Here is a 21,540-nt window from a genome sequence, read left to right on the forward strand (position 1 = left end):
GCAAGTGGCCTGCTTTGTCCTGGATGGTGTCGAGTTTCTTGAGTGTTGTTGGAGCTGCACTCATCCAGGCAAGTGGAGAGTATTCCATCACACTCCTTACTTGTGCCTTGTAGCTGGTAGAAAGGCTTTGGGGAGTCAGGTGAGACACTCGCCACAGAATACCCAGCCTCTGACCTGCTCTTGTTGCCACAGTATTTATGTGGATGGTCCAGTTAAGTTTCTGGTCAATAGTGACCCGCAGGATGTTGATGGTGGGGGATTCGGCGATGGTAATGCCATTGAATGTCAAGAGGTGGTGGTTAGACTCTCGCTTGTTGGAGATAGTCATTGCCTGGCACTTCTGTCAAGCATCTTAGTTCTACATTATAGGTGCTATATAATGTAAGTTGTTGTTGTAATACATGTTTGAACTATTTCAGTTGATAATAGTTAATCATGGATTTCAACTGTGGTAAATCAAAATAGTTTCTGACCTAATAAAACTGTTGTAGAATAACAAAGCATGCATTAATAGAAATCTAGTATTGGGTGATAGCCTGGAATGTTGTATTGGTTTTAGGCCATGACTAATCCTAAGCATTCAATGAAGTTAGATCAAGAGAAAAAGTGGCAGTGATGAAAGGGACATACAAGGAATTGCAACAAATCATCTATTGTGGTTGTGTCTGAACATTTTAAAATATCACTAGCACAAAAATAAACTAAAATCACCAGTTAAAACATATGGCACAAACAAAATTATATCAGAATTTAGATTCCTGTATATCTAAAATTCTGCTGCCCGTATCCTAAGTCGCACCAAGTCCTGTTCACCCATCACTCCTGTGCTCACTAAACTACACTGGCTCCTGTTGGAGCAATGCCTCAATTTTAATATTCTCATCCTTGTTTTCAAATCACTCCATGGCCTCGCCCCCTCGATATCTCTGTAACCTCCTCCAGCCCTTCAGATCTCTGCCCTCCTCCAATTCTGGCCTCTTGCGCATCCCCAATTTTAATCGCTCCACCATTGGCAGTCGTGCCTTCAGCTGCCGAGGTCCTAAGCTCCGGAATTCCCTCCCTAAACCTCTCCACCTCTTTCCTCCTTTAAGATGCTCCTTAAAACCTACCTCTTTGACCAAGCATGTGCCCTAATATCTCATGTGGCTTAATGTCAAATCTTGTTTGTTAACGCTCCTGTGAAGCACCTAGGGGCATTTTACTACATTAAAGGCGCTATATAAGTGCAAGTTGTTGTTATAGTAGTCTTTAATTCTACGAAGCTCAAGACCACCTAAAACTTAAATATTGGTTCTATAGATTGAAAGGCACTTAAGAGATTTCACACTTCTGGACAGGATACAAGAAAAGCTCACCATCTGATAAGCGATCCTTCTCCCACCTTTAACTATTAACCTCTCTCTGTTGCAATCTTATTTGTTTCGCTTTCTTCCTTGTTTCCTTTAAGCCACAAATATACTTTGCTATATGGTCTTCTGCCTCATTGTTATATTGAAATCAAAACTCATCATATGGTTTCAAATAGTTCCCAATTAAAAAAAAATTCCACTGTGCTTCTCACTTGCAGCTGAGTTCACCTGAATCATTTGGTGTGTTACTTCCTTGTAACCCCCACCCCAATGCCACACTGCTCTATTTGCACAGTCCTACTGTCATAACTGTGATGATTCTTACTTAGTTTGAGGAACAGCTCATGATCTGAAACAAAAATGCTAAGCCCTCTTGTCCTACAAACTCAACTTTGAGGATCATTGAACAATGCCATCAAATTATGATGGTCCATGGTCCAGACCACACTAGCGAGTACCTCTTGCGTGTATAGACCATGCTCCCGTGTTAGTTATCTTTTTAATCTGACAGCTACAGGTCAATGTGAGGAGTTTTCATTTTGAATAATTCTTAGTTGGGGCATTGAATACTTACCCAAAAAGCATGGTCACATCCATTATAGGAATCTATATCTTATTGGGAGCCACGGAGAAAGGATGGAGAGAAAATTGAGAGTGATGGAAAATATAAATTGTATGAAAAAAAAGGATATGCAAAAATAATTGGTTAAAGGTCACATTTATTCAGAGATTAAGAGTAACAAACATAAATCCAAGAGTTGATTTGATTCTTAGTCCGACGGACAGCGGTGATGGTGCCACTTATTTGGTCGACACCCTGGTCCTTCTGTTCCAGGAGTAGTTTGCGCCATATGACTTTGGTTTGGGCACCTTTACCCTCGTTTCCTCTACTTCGTAACTCCAACCTATGGTGATGTAGAAACATTTTAATGTATGAGCACTTTATTTTATACACGATGAAAGTAGTTTCAAAACTTTATATTCAATGTTTATTGCTATAAACCACAACTGTATATACAATTCTTCTTTTTCTATAAAGTGAAACATTAAAGTTTAAAGAGAAATTTACAGCATTCATGGTTTGATTACTGTAGTATGTAGAATGCAGATTGACTTTTCAGAGAGCATTTATGCATTACTGACTAAATATTCTAAGCCTGCAGCAACAAACTGCCGTATCCACCGGCCGCATGTAATACTTAGAAATACAAACATAGAAGTTGAAACATGGAAACAAGCTATTTGGCCCAACCATACCCTGTCCGTGGTTACCCTCCACGCAAGCAAACAGTCTCGAAACACATCGACTCACCCTGTTCCCATATCCCTACATTCCCTTTTCCTTCATCCACCTATCCAACCTAATACTCAATGTTGATATTTTTGCTGCCTTAAGCACTAACCCGAAGTGAATTCCACAGACTCACAATTCTCAGTGTAAAGAAGTTTCTCCTTCCCTCTGTTCTAAATCTCTTATATTTAACCTTGCATCTATGGCCTCTAATTCTTGATCCCCTTAACTACTGGAAACAGCCTGCTTCCATCTATCCTGCACCATCTTTTTATAATTTTACATACTTCCATCCTATTGCCTTTTCATCTGCGTTGTTCTAACAAAAATAGGCCTATCTTTTCCAAATCTTTTTTCATATTTATATTTCTTCATACCAGGAAGCATCCTAGTGAATCCACATTGTACCCTCTCTAAAGTCTCAATATCCTTCTTAATGTGTGGAACCCAATACTACACACGTTATTTTAACTGAGATCTTAAGGTTTTATATAAATTCATCATTACCTCTTGGCTTTTATAATACGGAGTGACTGCTGCCAATGAACTGGAAGCTGCCCAGAAGCATTCTGTGCATAAATGTCAGGTCCCAAATATGAAAAAGTAACATTCACCACAACAGACACAGGAGCGGATAGCGAGAAGCACTCGGCGAGAGTACAATAAAACTCTCACAAGCTGACAACATCATAATATCACCTTCAAGTCACATTTAGTTGTTAAATTGTACTGGAAGTTTTAGCAGTTCATTCTGATGAATTAATCACACCGCTGCTACTCTCAATCTCATGTTCCTTCTCCGCCTGCCCTCCCCATTCTCTTTGTCTAGCGCTCCTCTCTCTATCTCTCCACACTGTCTCTGCTCTCTTTCTCAATGATCCTTTTCCCAGACGATTAAATCCTAACATCCTGCGCCTGCATTCTGTTCACCAGCTGCTTGTTCAAACCACAACAGACAGAGGACCAGTTAACGATATAAACACTCCCTGAGAGGCGACCTTATAGAAACATATAAGATTGTGAAGGGGTTTGATCGGGTGGATGTGGTGAGGATGTTCCCAATGATGGGTGAAACTAGAACTAGGGGGCATAATCTTAGAATAAGGGGCTGCTCTTTCAAAACTGAGATGAGGAGAAACTTCTTCACTCAGAGGGTAATAGGTCTGTGGAATTTGCTGCCCCAGAAAGCTGTGGAAGCTACATCATTAAATAAATTTAAAACAGAAATAGACAGTTTCTTAGAAGTAAAGGGAATTAGGGGTTACGGGGAGCGGGCAGGAAATTGGACATGAGTCTATGTTCGGAATGGTCATGGCCCTGTGGGTAATGGAGCGGGCCCAGGGGCCGTGTAGCCTGGTTCTGCTCCTACTTCTTGTGTTCTAATTCTGTGTTAGATTTCAGGAGATGGTTCTATTCCTGTTCCTGGCTGGGGTGGAGATCACCTTTTACAGAAGATAAGTACTGTAGAAAATATAGGGACAGTGATCTCCTGGACGAGTTTCGATCGCCTAGATGGGTCGGAGAGGAATTTCCCAGATTTTTTTCTCCCAAATTGGCCATTGGGTTTTTTATCTGGTTTTTCGCCTCTCCCAGGAGATCACATGGGTTCGGGAGGGATGTAGAGTGATAGTAGATTTGAGGTTAGGATCAGATCAGCCATGATCTTATTGAATGGTGGAGCAGGCTCGAGGGGCCGGTTGGCCTACTCCTGCTCCTATTTCTTATGTTCTTACAATACCCTAATATCACCTTCAAGTCACATTACAGACCTCACAATACCTGAAATTTCCACCCCTCACCTTTCGCTCTCACTAATCTGTGGGAAATCCAGCGAGATCAAACAAAAGACCACTGGAACTGCACATGCGCAACTATTTTATGTTGTTGGCAGCAGTCGTGTCCTTTATAATAAAATCTAGAATTCCGTTAGGTTGATAAGGTGATTTATGAAAAAAAAAGCTAAGATACCCATCTATAATGTCCTACACCCTAAAAATGGCATAATTAAAGCGCAATACCAATTTCTGGCACAAAATATGGATTAAATTCTGGCATAAGTGACTTACACCTGTTCTTGCACATGAAACAACATATAATGCAAGAGTCATCAGCAATGTATATTTAAAGAACTACAATATATAGAAGCCAAAATATAGCACCCTAGATGGCAACTATTTTTGGAAAACTCAAATGATAACCTGGATTCTAAATTATTTGTAAACTTGATTACTACAAATCTTCCGTAGCGATACAATTTTGCACGAGCTTATTGGGTTGTGTAGATCACCAAAAGGTATAAATAATTCAGTTAAAAGAGAGCAAATGCAAGTGTCTTATTTTAATGAAAGTGCTAAATTATTAAACTAGAATTCTCAGTCTATATATCCCGTTGGGCCCTGGTATTTTGTCTTCTTTTACCCCAACTACTTATCTAAATTTGTTTTATCCTTTAGATCACTATTCTCACTCTCAACCACTCATTACCTCCTCCCTGATATCCTTTTTAGTACAGACCGATGTGAAGTACTTAAAAAAAACCCCATCATTCTTTGATCATCATCTACAAACTGACAATCCTCTTGAGCTGCCAATTCTCTTTTTACTGATATACTTGTAAAATACTTCAAAAAAAAATCAGAAGGAGCAGTAAAGAACTTTTCTCCTCATACTCCCTCTTAGCTTTCCTTAACATCTTTTACTTGTTCATATTCTCTTGTTTTTTTTCATTATTATTCATAAAGTTCTCATAGCCCCTCTTCAATTTTAATTGGTTTCCAACATCTTTATTTATACATGGCATCCTAAAACCACTCAGATTCCTTCTTTCTTAAAATGAATATTCTTATTTTGTACATTTGTAATCAATTAAAAAAAAAAAAAAAAAATCCCAATGTTGACCTACAGCTCTATATGCCAATTTTTCTTTCTACCTCTTGAAAATTGTGGGTAAACATTCCTGTGATTTTTCGATACAGCTGGCGAGGTGGTGTGGAAATTGTACTCCTAAAGATGTATTTTTTCCTAATTAAAGCAGCATAGTGTGATTAAATCACTACTTTTGCTATTGATGCAGTTTTAATTTGCACAATAATGCAACAGTGATGGCATAACTCAGGTCCTGATCTGACTCGTGAGCACATTGAAGGCAGGAAATTCAAAACTACCTCTAGTAGATATGGCACAACATGAGCTCAGCACAAAGTCATGCTCTAAAGTGTCAAGCAGTCTATTGGACCCTGTGATCACTTTATAAACACAGCTTTGAATTGTGTTAATGTAAGGAGAGCGGCAACCAAATGTTCCCTCTAATTTTTTTTGGGTGCACGGTCGCTTTAACTGGCTGCACAGTCCATTCAAATATTCGCGCATGCGTGGTTTCTTCCATTAAAAAGCTGGTGAGCGGCCTGTGCGGGACATCCAGACGGCTGCGTGGCCGCGTAGATTAGCGGGAACATTGATGGCAACATTCCCATTTACACTATAATAATAACTGGCTGTGGAGCGGAGTTCTGCATGTGTATTTTTACACCATATCCAGTGGACTGCCTGGCACTTCTAGAGCAGGACTTGGCTTGAATCTGCTGGGTGAACTCTACAGATGAAAGGAAGTTAAATTTGAAAAATGACCAGATTTGGAGTCAATAACACATTAGCTGCAACTACATTTATCGCAATCCATTATAATAAGGCGATTGTCCTATGAGGAGAGATTGAGGAGACTAGGCCTATGCTCCTTAGAATTTAGAAGAATAAGAGGTGATCTCATTGAAACATATAAAATTCTTCCAGGGCTTGACAGGATTGTTGCTAGGAGGATATCTAGAACTGGGGGTCACAGTCTCAGAGTAAGGGGTCAGTCATTTAGGACTCAGATGAGGAGAAATTTCAAGGATTGTGCATCTTTGGAATTCTCTCTACCCCAAAGGGCTAAGGATGCTCAGTCATTGAGTAGATTCAAGACAGAGATCGATAGATTTTTGGATATTAAGGGAATCAAGGGATATGGGGAGAGTGTGGGAAGGTGGAGTTGAGGTAGATGATCAGCCATGATCTTATTGAATGGCGAAGCAGGCTTGAAAGGCCGAATGGCCTACTCCTGATCCTATTTCTTACATTCTAAAAAGCACTTCAGAACACAACAGAATTCTGAGAATCATTTTAATACAGGAAACTTTGGTTTATCCGGAGGTTATATGTCCGGAATACTCGATCTAATGGCAAAAATCAGGAGCCGTTTTCTATAAGTTTTTTTAGTTCTCGTTCTTTTTTTCCCCCCAGTCAGGCACTGCAAGGTCTGTAGCTATAGCAACAGCTTCAGCTAGAGACGCTTGCAGCTGCAGCCGACTCTTTAGAAGCTGTTGCTAAGCAACAGTGTTTGTTGTCAGATACGGAGATGAAAACCTCCGTATGCTTCAGCATTAACTTTGTATGTCCGGCAGTTTTGATAGATCGGCAAGACGCCGGTCCCATCGGTGCCGGATATCACAAAGTTTCCTGTAATGCAGGAATTCAGAAGCAAAACCAACTAAAAAGACTTGCATTTATATATGATTTAAAATTCGTTTTATGGGATGTGGGCGTCGCTGGCAAGGCCAGCATTTATTGCCCATCCCTAACGGCCCTCGAGAAGGTGGTGGTGAACCCCTTTCTTGAACTGCTGCAGTCCATGTGGTGAAGGTACTCCCAACAGTGCTGTTAGGTAGGGAGTTCCAGGATTTTTGACCAAGCGACTATGAAGGATCGGCGATATACATCTAAGTCAGGATGGTGTGTGACTTGGAGGGGAACTTGAAGGTGGTGGTGTTCCCATGTGTCTGCTGCCCTTGTCCTTCTAGGTGGAAGAGGTCGTGGATTTGGGATGTGCTGCCGAAGAAGCCTTGGCGAGTTGCTGCAGTGCATCTTGTAGATGGTACACACTGCAGCCACGCTACGCTGGTGGTGGAAGGAGTGAATGTTTAAGGTGGTAGATGGGGTGCCAATCAAATGGGCTGCTTTGTCCTGGATGGTGTCGAGCTTCTCGAGTGTTGTTGGAGCTTCACTCAGCCAGGCAAGTGGAGAGTATTCCATCACACTCCTTACTTGTGCCTTGTAGATAGTGGAAAGGCTTTGGGGAGTCAGGAGGTGAGACATTCACCGCAGAATACCTAGCCTCTGACCTGCTCTTGGTGCCCAGTATGTGTGTGGCCGGTCCAGTTAAGTTTCTGGTCAATGGTGACCCCCAGGATGTTGATGGTGGGGGTTTCGGTGATGGTAATGCCATTGAATGTGGCAGTGGTTAGACTCTCGCATGTTGGAGATAGTCATTGCCTGGAACTTCTGTGGTGTGAATGTTACCTGTCACTTACCAGCCCAAGCCTGAACATCATCCAGGCCTTGTTGCATGTGGGCACGAACTGCTTCATTATCTGAGGAGTTGTGCATGGCACTGAACACTGTGCAGTCATCAGTGAACATCCCCATTTCTGACCTTATGCTGGAGAGAAGGTCATTGATGAAGCAGCTGAAGATGGTTGGGCCCAGGATACTGCCCTGAGGAACTCCTGCAGTGATGTCCTGGGGCTGTGATGATTGACCTTCAATCACCACAACCATCTTCCTTTGTGCCAGTGGAGAGTTCCCCCCCCGATTCCCATTAACTTCAGTTTTACTAGGGCTCCTTGATGCCACACTCGGTCAAATGCTGCCTTGATGTCAAGGGAAGTTACTCTCGCTTCTCCTCTGGAATTCAGCTCCTTTGTCCATGTTTGGACCAAGGTTGTAATGAGGTCGGGAGCCGAGTGGTCTTGGCGGAACCCAAACTGGGCATCAGTGAGCAGGTTATTGGTTAGTAAGTGTGGCTTGATAGCACTGTCGATGACACTTTCCATCACTTTGTTGATGATTGGAGAGTAGACTGATGGGGCGGTAATTGACCGGATTGGATTTGTCCTGCTTTTTGTGGACAGGACATACCTGGGCAGTTTTCCACATTATCAGATAGATGCCAGTGTTGTAGCTGTACTGGAACAGCTTGGCTAAAGGCGCAGGTAGTTCTGGAGCACAAGTCTTCAGCACGATAGCCGGGATGATGTTAGGGCCCATAGCCTTTGCTGTATCCAGTGTGCTCAGCCGTTTCTTGATATCATGTGGAGTGAATTGAATTGGCTGCAGACTGGCTTCTGTGATGGTGGGGACCTCAGGAGTAGGTCGATACGGATCATCCACTCGGCACTTTAGGCTGAAGATGGTTGCAAACGCTTCAGCCTTGTCTTTTGCACTCACATGCTGGGCTCCACCATCATTGAGAATAGGGATATTCATGAAGCCTCCTCCTCCTGTTAGTTGTTTAATGGTCCACCACCATTCACGACTGGATGTGGCAGGACTACAGAGCTTTGATCTGATCCGTTGATAGTGCCTTTCACAACCTCAGGACATTCCAAAGCACTTTACAGCTAATGAAGTGCTTTTGAAGTGTAGTTATGTAGGAAACGCAGCAGCCAATTTGCACATAGCAAGCTCCCACAAACACCAATGTGATAATGACCAGATAATCTGTTTTTTGGGATAAATAGTCAAGACACCGGGAGAACTCCTCTGTGCTTCTTCGAAATAGTGCCATGGGATCTTTTACATCCACCTGAGAGGGCAGACGGGGCCTCGGTTTAACGTCTCATCCGAAAGACGGCACCTCCAACAGTACAGTACTCCCTCAGTATTGCACTGCAGTGTCATCCTGAGTTTCTATGCTCAAGTTTCTGGAGTGGGACTTGAACCCACAACCTTCTGACTCAGAGATGAGAGTGCTACCAACTGAGCACGTCATACTCTTTGCATTTTCTTCTTTATATAGCAACCTGCATGGTCTTTTGGTTGGAAAGGTGTGGGATATTTAGTCTAGCACTTTTACATCTAACCAGGAGTTTGAAATAAGAATTTAATTAAAATGCTGTTCACAAAAGGTGCCTGTTTTATATTAACTACAAATGATCATTCCTGCTATGGCAACGACATTAAAATAAATACTGATTGGAATTTTAGACAATTATGTAAATTGCAGAAATATGAAAGTCAAATTATAACCAGGTTGTTGTTTTTACAGATAAGAGTAGAAATTACAATCAGCAAAGTTCACATAAGGCGGCTCAACAAGCTCATGCTACACTCCTATTTTTACACAGGCAGCAACTCATTTAATATATAGTTTTGAAAACAATTTCTGTTGTTTTTTTCTCAGCCTTTGAAATATTAAGATTATGAAACACTAATGCACAAAATTAGATAAAATAGCTAAGTGGTAAATGTTCAAGATTCATCCATATTGTTACCAATTTCAGCAGAAATTATATGGTAATACAAATGTTCAACGTAAAGCTACAACAGAACTTTATGATCATGATTAAGAAGCAATTTCAAACCCAATGTGCAGATTTTTAAAAATATAATAGCAAAATACCATTCTTTTCCACAAAGGCAATTGCGTCCTCTTTGGTGGTAAATGGCAAAACTGTGTTCGACAGTGGATCAGCTCTGAAATGAACAAAAAAAATTATAACCCTTTTACAACAATCTAACTTCTATCATATTACCTTTGCTTCTAATTGGAACACTTTAATCTGCACAAAATATAAACCGTTACACAGAACTAGCCAGTTTCTCTACCACTGAGAAGGACAAGAGCAGCAATGTCATAGGACGATCAGCTCCATGTCACACAATATCCTGACATGGACATATGTCGCTTTTCCTTCATCATCGCTGGGTTAATATCCTTGAATTCCTTATGTGATAGGATCCCCACCACAAGGACTGCAGCAGTTTAAGGAGAAAGCCCACCACCACTTTCTCAAATCAACTAGGCATAAATGCAGTCTTACCTGCATACAGAGATCAAATTTTTTTAAAGTTTCATATTATCGTAAATGGACAATTATAATTTTGAGATGGTCAGTTATGTTCCAGCAGACAGGAATACACATTATGTCTGCAGTTCAGAGTGACTTCCTTTTATCTGAATGGGGAAACCTCATCTCTGTTCATCACCTTCATTAATAACTTGGCTAAAATCAAGAACTTGCTAGGTGGATAATCACTAGTGCAGAGCAGTGCCCAATCTGTGGAGGCACATCAGGACATCATGCCCAGTAAGCCATGTTGATTTTACTTCTAAATACAGTTTCTTAAAAATTACTGATCATTATTTTTGCAAAAACATTTTTTTGCAACACTTCCCAACTTAAAACATATCGGGCGTTAAAAAGTGTTATTTTGGCCAAATTTCTCCTGTTCTGCAGGAGTATGGTTCAATGGCACTTTAGTCATCTTCTGGTACCATTCTGGGAATGGTAGCATAGTGGTTATGTTACTGGACTAGTAATCCAGAAGCCTGGACTAATGATCCAGAGACACAAATTCAAATCCCACCCTGGGGAATTTAAATTCAGTTAATTAAATAAATCTGGAATACAAAGCTAGCATCAGTAATGATGACCATCAGAGAGATAAATGCATGGTTCAAAGAGTGGTGTGGGAAGAAGGGGTTTCAATTCATGGGACACTGGCACCAGTACTGGGAAAGAGGGAGCTGTTCCGTCGGGACATGCTCCACTTAAACCGGGCTGGGATCAGCGTCCTCTGGGACAGAGTGATCATAATATGAAAGAATTTCATATTAAGTTTGAGAGTGACTTGCCTAAGTCCGAAACTAGATTCTTATACCTATGTAACTGGCATTATTTAAGTTTGAGGGCCGAGTTGGCTAAGGTAAATTGAAAACAATAGATTAAAAGGTATGGCGGTAGATAAGCAGTGGCTAGCATTTAAAGAAATATTTCATAATTCTCAACAAAAATAATTGAGAAACAAAAACGCCACAGGAAAAGTGATCCATCCATGGCTAACTAAAGAAGTTAAGGATAGCATTAGATTGAAAGAAGCAGCTTATAATGTTGCAAAGAATAGTAGTAAGCCTGAGGATTGGAAGAGTTTCAGAAACCAGCAAAGGATGACCAAAAAATTGATAAAAAGGGAAAAAATAGAATGAGAGAAAACTAACAAGAAATATAAAAACAGATTGTAAGAGCTTCTACAGGTACGTAAAAAGGAAGAGAGTAGCAAAAGCAAACGTTGGCCCCTTAGAGGCGGAGACAGGAGAAATTATTATGGGGAATACGGAAGTGTCAGAAACGTTAAAACAAATATTTTGTACCTGTCTTCACAGTGGAAGACACAAAAAGCATACCAAAAATGGTGGGGAACCAAGGGTCTAATGAGGGTGAGGAACTTAACGTAATTAATATAAGTAGAGAAAAAGTACTAGAGAAACTAATGGGACTAAAAGACGACAAATCCCCTGGAACCTGACGGCCTACATCCTAGGGTTCTAAAAGAGGTGGCTGCAGAGATAGAGGCGGCATTGGTTTTGATCTTCCAAAATTCCCTAGATTCTATAAGGGTCTGAGCAGATTGGAAGGTAGCAAATGTATCACCACTATTCAAGAAAGGAGGGAGAGAGAAAACAGGGAACTACAGGCCAGTTAGCCTGACATCAGTCGTCAGGAAAATGTTGGAATCCATTGTTAAGGAAGTGATATCAGGGCACTTAGAAAACCATAACATGATTAGGCAGAGTCAACATGGTTTTATGAAAAGGAAATCGTGTTTGACAAATTTATTAAGAGTTTTTGGAGGATATAACGAAAAGGGTACATAAAGGGGAACCAGTGGATGTAGTATATTTGGATTTCCAAAAGGTATTCGATAAGGTGCCACATAAAAGATTATTACACAAGATAAGGGCTCATGGGGTTGGGGGTGATATAGTAGCATGGATAGAGGATTGGTTAATGGCCAGAGAATAGAGTAGCGATAAATGGGTTTTCTTCAGGTTGGCAGGCTGTAAGTCGTGGGGTGTCGCAAGGATCAGTGTTGGGGCCTTGGCTATTTACAATCTATATTAATGAGCTAGATGAAGAGACCGAGTGTAATGTATCCAAGTTTGCTGACGATACAAAGCTAGGTGGGACAGTAAGCTGCGAGGAGAACACAAAGGGGGTGATTTTCTCAATGGGGAGCTTTTGGAGGCGGGACTCCCACTTGTCGGGTTTCAGTCCCGCCTCCAAAAACTTCTGGCCAACCCACGCTATTTTCCCTTGATTGGCCTTGTTAAGCCCGCCCAGCGGGCTTAGCAGGGCAATTAAGGGAAAGCCGGTTGCAGAGAACGTCAATGTATGACGTTTCATCTGTCAAAAATTTTGACAGATGAATTATCGCCGTTTGACAGCTCTGTGAAGTTGTCAAACAGTGACATTCTCTGTAGTTTGATGAGGTCTTGCATACAGGACCTCATCAACCTTCTTTCTTTTACAGAAATGAGATGGTTGTTGCATCTGAGAATGCAACGGCCATCTCTCAGTTGCAACACGGAGGTCCGAGACTCTGCATACAAACTGACTGAAGCCTGCAGTGAGAAACAAAGGGAAGTACACTTTTAAAAACACTTTGCACTTACCTCAGATACTCACCTCTACACTCTTGCACCCATCACTTACCTTCACATTACACTTTTGCACCCCCCCACCCCCCCGACCCTCACAGACCCAGTACTCACCTTGCTGAGCTGGCGTGTTTTGGAGCCTTCGGGAAGCCTGCACTTGTGAGGGCAAAAAGGGGATAATCCTATTTTCTGCCTGTTAACTACCTGTTAACAGGCAGTTAATAGGCTTTAATCCCTTCCTGCCTCCAAGGAGACGGGACCCGGCGCGGGACGGCTACCCACCTCCTAGGAAGATGGCATGGGGGCGGGTTGGGCACCCGCCCCCAAATTCTGCCATTTTCCCGGCCGTCCCGCCTCCATACCTGCCTTCCCAGGGCTGGCAAAATCGCCCCCAAAGAGTCTGCAAAGGGATATAATTATACTAAGTGGCAGCAAGGTGGCAGATAGAGTATAATGTAGGGAAATGTGAGGTTATTCACTTTGGTAGGAAGAATAGAAAGACAATATTTTTTAAATGGTGAGGAATTTTTAAATGTTGGTGTTCAGAGAGATTTGGATGTTCTTGTGAAAGAAACACAGAAAGCTAGCATGCAAGTACAGCAAGCAATTAGGAAGGCAAATGGCATGTTGGCTTTTACTACATGGGGGTTGGAGTAGAAGAGTAAGGAGGTCTTCCTGCAATTGTACATGGCCTTGGTGAGACCACACCTGGTGTACTGTGCACAGTTTTGGTCTCCTTATCTAAGGAAGGATATACTTGCCTTGGAGGCGGTGCAACAAAGGTTCACTAGATTGATCCCTGAGATGAGAGGGTTGTCCTATGATGAGAGATTGTGTAGAATGGGCCTATACTCTCTGGAGTTTAGAAGAATGAGAGGTGATCTCATTGAAACATACAAGATTCTGAAAGGGATTGACAGGGTAGATGCTGAGTGGTTGTTTCCCCTGGCTGGAGTGCCTAGAACTAGGGGGCATAGTCTCAGGATAAGGGGTAGGCCATTTAAGACCAAGATGAGGAGGAATTTCTTCACTCAGAGGATTGTGAATCTTTGGAATTCTCTGCTCCAGAGAGCTGTGGATGCTGAGTCTTTGAATATATTCAAGGCCGAGATAGATACATTTATGGATGCTAGGGGAGTCAAGGGATATGAAGATCAGGCGGGAAAGTGGAGTTAAGGTCGATGATCAACCATGATCTTATTGAATGGCGGAGCAGGCGCGAGGGGCCTACTCCTGCTCCTATTTCTTATGTTACTACCGGATTGTCGTTAAAAACCCATCTAGTTTACTAATGTCCTTTCCCATTCTATATGTGACCCACAGCTCTTAACTGGTCTCTGAAATGGCCTAGCAAGCCACTCATTTGTACTAAACTGCTACTCTACATTAATAAAACTGGACAGACTACCCAGCATCGACCTAGGCATTGGATTCGGACACGACAACGAGTTGGCCCTCCTCACCAACATTTGGGGAGCTGTACCAAAATTGGGAGAGCTGTCGCAACTAGTCAAGTAACAGCCTGACATAGTCGTACTCACAGAATCATATCTTTCAGCCAAAGTCCCAGACTCCTCCATCACCATCCTGTCCCACTGGCAGAACAGAAGCACCAGAGGTGGCGGTATAGTTTTATTTTTATTCGTTCCTGGCACGTACGCGTTGCTGGCAAGGCCAGCATTTATTGCCCATCCCTAATTGCCCTCGAGGAGAAGGTGAGCTGCCTTCTTGAACCGCTGCAGTCCGTGTGGTGAAGGTACTCCCACAGTGCTGTTCGGGAGGAGGTTCCAGGATTTTGACCCAGCGATGATGAAGGATTGGCGATATATTTCCAAGTCGGGATAGTGTGTGACAACCAGCCTCCTCTGTCCATCACCATTCTTCACCAACTTGGTTTTGCTAAATTGACTATCTGACAAGTTGTGACTAAGCTAAAAACTTTCAATTGCATATCACCTCCCATCAAAAACTCCATAGCTTTCCCCCAACATCTCCCTCCGTGGCTGCTTGCTCAGGCTGAACCAGATGGTATGCAACTTGGATGAAGTGAGTTTCAAATCCCATATGCAATTTAGCAATAAGACTACTTATTTCTATAACATTACCTATCTATACTCTTTCCTCACCTTCCACCACTCCGAAACCTTTATACCTCTATTAACTCAAGAAATTATTTTTTCAATGCCTTCACCAGCCTTCGGAATTCCTCCATACACAAACCTTAATTTGTCTAAAGCTCTGCTGCTTGCATACTGTGTTGCACTAAATCCCATTTGTCCATCACTTTATCTTGATCTGCATTGGCTCGTTGCCACCCAATGCATCAAATACAAATCTTAGTTCTTGTTTACAAATTCTCCCCTTCTCCCACCATGGCCTCCCCATTCTGCCTCTGCAACCTCCTCCAGCCTTTTTTTTTCTATCAATACCTTTTGGGGGGCTCTCTGACTCCAGCCTCCTTTACATCCCCTCGCCTATTGTTCATTACTTGGTGGCAGACCTTTCAGCTGTTTCGATCCTGTACTCTCCCGAAGCCACCTTTGAAAACCTGCTCAAAACCCATCTTTTTGGCCATGCATTTGGTTAAACTTTCCTAATTCTTCTACTATGGTTTGGTGCACGCTCTCTCCGGTGAAGCACAGTGGGACATTTTATTACTTTAAAAGGCAATATATAAATGCAACTTGTCATTGCTGATCAGAGTTATGCCTTTGATTGTGTTGTGCCCAACCTTTTCTTTGTAGACAACTGGCCTGTTCCAATTTTCCCCACAGGTAATAGCCAAGTACTTATGTGAATGTGAGATCTGAACGTGTGAAGGTCTGAAAGTTAATTGTTAACTAAATGTAAATTGCCAGGCTATGTAGGCAAGTGAAATTTAGTTGGGTAAAGGACATTGATTTATAGGGCAGATTTGTTTTCTACACGCAGAGATATTGGGCTGGATTTTGTCAGCCCCGAGGAGGTGGGTATGGAGGCAGGACTGCTGGGAAAGTTGCAGAATTTGGGGGCGGGTGGCAAGCCCACCCCCAACCCGCCTCCCTGCCCTCTGGCCAGGAGGCGGGAAGCTGTCCTGCCCGGGTCCCGTCTCCTCGAGGTGGGAAAGGGATTAAATCCTATTAACTGCCTGTTAACAGGCAGAAAATAGAATTAGCCCCATTTTGCCATCCGAAGTGCAGGCTTCCTGACCTCGGGGAACCCCGCCAGGGTGTAGGAGATGAGTAGGAGGTCTGCGGGGGTTGGAGGGGTCTGAAAGTAAGATGTAGAGATGAGTGATGGGTGCAAATGTGGAGTGGTAAGTATGTAAGGTGAGTGTAAAGTGTTAGAAAATGTTCACTTACCTTTGTTTCTGCCTACAGCCTTCAGCCGCTGTGGAACCGGAGTCCCGACATCTCCATTGTAGATTTCACAGACTGGCTGTTGGATCCTCCGAACCAACAGCCAGGTGATTTCTGCAAAGTTGAAAGGTTTGAGGAGTCCTGAACACAAGGACTCATCAAACTACACAGAATGTCAGTGTTTGACAGCTTCACAGAGCTGTCAAACACTGACATTTCTTCTTTCAAAAAATCTTGACAGATGGCACGTCATACGTTGACGTGCTCTGTCACTGACTTCCCCCTAATTGGCCTGCTGAGCCCGCGGGGTGGGCTGAACAGGTCAATCAGGGTAAAATCCCGCTGGTTGGCCAGAAGCTGATGGAGGCGGGATTGAAAGCCGGCAAGCAGTAGTCCCGCCTCCAAAAGCTTCCCATTGACAAAATCCAGCCCAAAGTGTTACTTACATCAAGTTCTGCACATAAGACCAATGTTTATACAGTTTACAAAAAGGGCATGCAGCATTTTATTCAGGAAAACTGACTTCTGAGAAGTAATTTAACCTGAGTTTATTTGCACTTCGTAATTAAACAATATGTAAGTAATATTTATTAGAAATAAAACTCACGTGGATGCCCAACCCATTAAGGGGTTTTCCCAGCGTTCCCTAGTGTCAAACTCCATTTTCCAAATCTTTGTGTTGTTCACACCAGCCTGCATCGTATTCCGTGCTGGAACAAAAATCCTCACTTTACGTGTTTTTATTTGGACTTCTGGAATCCCGGTTACTGGACTGATATCCTAGGTGTCAGAAACAGAAGACATATAAATTCCAAATGCTTACATGGAATTAAAAGTATGGCCCTTTTCCTGAAAATGGAAGGCGGATAACTCAATTACAAATGTGGTTTGCAAATCATTGTACAACCTAAATACCATGCAATGAATTTTTAACTAGCTTGCTAGGCGAGTATGCGATTCATAGTTATGGTATTTGTGGCATTGTTTGGAGGTTTACTACACATCTAATGAGCAGCAGCTGTGTGTTCCTCCAAACAGAGCAAGGGCCACAATATCACCAGTCACAGACAACATCGTATTACTTAAAATTAGGTTTGTTTTCTATTCTGTGACATTTTGGATTTCTATGCTTGTACATCCTTTGTAATGTTTCATGTTCTAACAATGAAACCAGCCCGTGACTTTGGCAAAGCATTTAATGAACTCTTACTTGAGACTATTAAAAAAGTCTTAGTTATCTTTGTCTACAATTATATAAATTCCTTGTCAGGTATCATTTCATTTCACCAATCCAAGTCTAGTATAGCCCTGACTAAGGAGATCAGTTTTTTTTAGTCTGCCAGCTGTACAAGAAAGATATGAACTTGGACACTTTCAAATTAAGCAGCTGAAGACAGCAGTTCCAACAGCACAAAACTGCCTCATACTTCAAGACAAATTGTTACTCTCTCCTGTGCTGTTGCTACACTTATACTGACTTGAATGCAGCATCAAATTTGTAACCCAAAACTGCTCAATCTTAAAATGTATGCATCAAATCACCACCTATATCAATCTAGACAGGTGGTGAGACTGCAGCAGTATAAAGTTGGGTCTGGTAAAACAACTAGAAGTGGTACAGTATCCCAAAGACTGTTGTACTACACAATGCATTAGTCCAGTTATACTGAAATTAGTCTGGCAAGGTGTATGATATAGTATTTAATCAGTTATTATATAGTAACTGAATAGCAAAGTTGGCGCAGTACCTTTCAACCATTTACATAAGGACATAAGAAATGGGAGCAGGAGTCGGCCATTTGACCTTTCTAGCCTGCTCCGCCATTCAACAAAATCATGGCCGATCTTCTAACTCAACTCCACTATCCCGCACTATCCCCATATCCCTTAATTCCCCAAAATTTATCGACCTCTGTCTTGAATATGCTCAATGACTGAGCATCCACAGCCCCCTGGGGTAGAGAATTCCAAAGATTCACAACCCCTTGAGTGAAGAAATTTCTCCTCATCTCAGTCCTAAATGGCCGACCCCTTATTGTGACTGTGACTCCGTGTTCTAAATTCCGCAGCCAGGGGAAGCATTTTCCCAGCATTAACCCTGTCAAGCTCCTTAAGAATTTTATATGTTTCAGTTAGATCACCTCTCATTCTTCTAAACTCTAGGGAAAAAAGGTCTAGTCTACCCAATCTCTCCTCATAGGGCAATCCCCTCATCCCAGGAACCAATCTAGTGAACCTTCATTGCACTCCCTCTAAGGCAAGTATGTCTTTCCTTAGGTAAGGAGACCAGAACTGTACACAGTGCTCCAGGTGTAGCCTCACCAATGCCCTGTATAATTGTAGTAAGACTTCTTTACTCTTATACTCTAATCCCTTTGTAACAAAAGCTAACATACCATTTGCTTTCTTAATTGCTTGCTGTACCTGTATGTTAACTTTCTGTGATTCATGTACAAGGACACCCAGGTCCCTCTGAGTGCAAACATTTCCCAGTCTCTCACCATTCAAAAAATATTCTGCTTTTTTTGTTTTTCCTACCAAAGTGGATAACTTCACACTTCCCCACATTGTATTCCATGTGCCATGTTCTTGCCAACTCAGACAACTATATCTATCTGCAGTCTCTTTGTGTCCTCCTCACAGCTTACTTTCCCACCTAACTTTGTATCGTCAGCAAACTTGGATACATTACACTCAGTTCCTTCATCTAAGTCATTAATATAGATTGTAAATAGCTGAGGCCCAAGCACTGATCTTTGCGGTACCCAACTAGTTACAGCCTGCCAACCCGAAAAAGTCCTGTTTATTCCTACTCTCTATTTTCTTTCCATTAACCAATTCTCAATCCATTCTAATATATTACCCCCAATCCCATGGGTCCTAATTTTGTGTAATAACCTCTTGTGTGGCACCTTATCGAATGCTTTTTGAAAATCCAAATACACTACATCCACTGGTTCCCCTCTATCCATCCTACTAGTTACATCTTCAAAAAACTAACTGATTTGTCAAACACTGTTTCCCTTTCATAAAATCACGTTGACTCTGCCATACGATTTTCTAAGTGCCGTTACCACGTCCCTAATAATAGATTCTAGCATTTTGCCTACTACTGATGTCAGGTTAACTAGCCTACAGTTTCCTGTTTTTTCTCTTCCTCCTTTCTTAAATAGCAGGGTTATGTTTGCTACCTTTCAATCCTTGGGGACTGTTCTAGAATCTTGGGAATTCTGGAAGATTAATAACAATGCATCCACTATCTCTGCAGCTACCTCTTTTAAAACCGTAGGATTAAGGTCATCAGATCCAGGGGATTTGTCGCCACTTAGTCCCATTAATTTATCCAGTACTATGTCTTTACTTATACTGATTTCTGTAAGTTCCTCATTCTCTCTAGACCCTTGGTTCCCCATTATTTCCGGAATGTTTTTTTTGTGTCCTCTACTATGAAGACAAATACAGAGGCCTAGATTTTCAGTGTGCCGTGCGGTGAGCTTTTAGGCGTGCGGGGGGCTAAAATCCCGAATTCGGGGGTCCCGACACCATCCCGCCCAAAACCCACCTCCACGTAAGTTTCAAAGGAGGTGGGTACCCGCCCCGCACTGGGACCCGCCGACCTGAGGCGGGAAGGGATTAGTGCCAATTAACTGCCTGTTAACAGGTAGTTTTTAGCCTAATCCCTATTTTGAAGGGCGTCGTGTGGGATTCCCGACGGCTCCAAACCACGCCAGGTTAGAGCAGGCGGGCCGTCGGACTTGGAGGGGTCGAGATGTCAGTGTTCAGGTGAGTGATGGGTGCATGAGTGCAAAGGTAAGTGTGTTTGGTGTGTCTAAAGTGTGTAAAGGAGTTTAAATTACCTGTACTTACCTTTACAGCCTTTCTTCCTGTAGGCTTCGGGAGTCCATCATTCAGCCGGCACTGAAAACAGAATGGCCGCGAGCTGTCAAAAGTGACAGCTTGCAGCTTTCAGTGCCGGCGAGAGTTCTAACTGAGTCTGCGTAGAAGGACTCAGGCTAGAAGTCAGACTGTCAGTGTTTGACAGCTTCAAACAGCTGTGAAACGCTGATATTTCATCTGTCAGCACGTCTTGACAGATGAAATTTCAGTCTGTGACGTCACCTGGGCGGGCTCAACGTGGTCAATCAAGGGAAAATCGCGTGGATTGGCCGGACGTCGATGGAGGCGGGACTAAAACCCGAAAGTTGTAGTCCCGCCTCCTTCCCGACTTCTGAATGAAAATCCAGCCCAGAGTATTTGTTTAATGTCTCTGTCATTTCCTTACTGCCCATTATAATTTCTCCTGTCTCTGCCTCTAATGGGCCCATGTTTATGTTCACTAATATTTACATACCTATAGAAACGCTTTCAATCTGTTTTTATGTCTCTTGCTAATTACTCTCATATTCTTTTTTCTCTTTCCATATCAATTTTTTGGTCCTCCTTTGCTGAATTCTAAAATCCTCCCAATCTCAGGCTTACTACTCATTTTGGAAACATTATAAGTCTTTTCCTTTGGTCTAATACTATCTTTAACTTCTCTTCTTGGCCACAGTTGGACCACTTTTCCTGTGGGGTTTTTGTGCCTTAAAGGAATGTATATTTGTTATAAATTATGTATTAATTCTTTAAATGCTAGCCATTGCTTGTAGTTTCCCTATCTAATTTAGCCAACTCGCTCCTCATACCTACGTAGTTTGCTTTGTTTAGATTTAAGACGCTAGTTTCGGACTTTACTTTCAAACTCGATATAAAATTCTATCATATTATGGTCACGTTTCCCTAAAGGCCCCTTTACTACAAGGTTATTAATTAACCCTTTCTCATTGCACAATACTAGATCTAAAATAACCTGTTCCCTAGTTGGTTCCTCAACATACTGATCTAGAAATCTATCTTGTATACATTCCATGAACTCGTCCTCCACACTATTACTGCAAATTTGGTTTGTCCAGTCTATATGTGGATTAAAGTCCTCCATGATTACTGTATTACCCTTGTTACATGCGCCTCTAATTTCTGATTTATACTCTGCCCTACATTCTGATCCTTGCTGTTTCTTAGCTCCAACCAAATGGATTTTACTTCTTG

At 42.2% G+C, this 21,540-nt stretch overlaps 1 protein-coding gene across 1 annotated transcript in view; it reads right to left on the reverse strand.

Annotated features, from left to right (window-relative positions):
* Positions 1–2,050: 2,050 nt before the first annotated feature.
* The window catches only part of ndufs4 (NADH:ubiquinone oxidoreductase subunit S4), a 132,503-nt gene continuing 113,013 nt past the window's right edge, over positions 2,051–21,540 (reverse strand). Inside the window, exons 3-5 of the mRNA XM_085972502.1 lie at positions 17,060–17,232; positions 10,076–10,149; positions 2,051–2,254 (exon numbers count right to left, since the gene is read on the reverse strand). Of these exons, the coding sequence (XP_085828628.1) occupies positions 2,151–2,254; positions 10,076–10,149; positions 17,060–17,232 (351 nt within the window). The 3' untranslated portion in view covers positions 2,051–2,150. The remainder of the gene's footprint in view (positions 2,255–10,075; positions 10,150–17,059; positions 17,233–21,540) is intronic.

This window comes from Somniosus microcephalus, chromosome 2 (genome assembly GCF_052327205.1).
Source record: "Somniosus microcephalus isolate GS21.2 chromosome 2, FLI_Smic_1.0, whole genome shotgun sequence".
Classification (NCBI taxonomy): domain Eukaryota; kingdom Metazoa; phylum Chordata; class Chondrichthyes; order Squaliformes; family Somniosidae; genus Somniosus; species Somniosus microcephalus.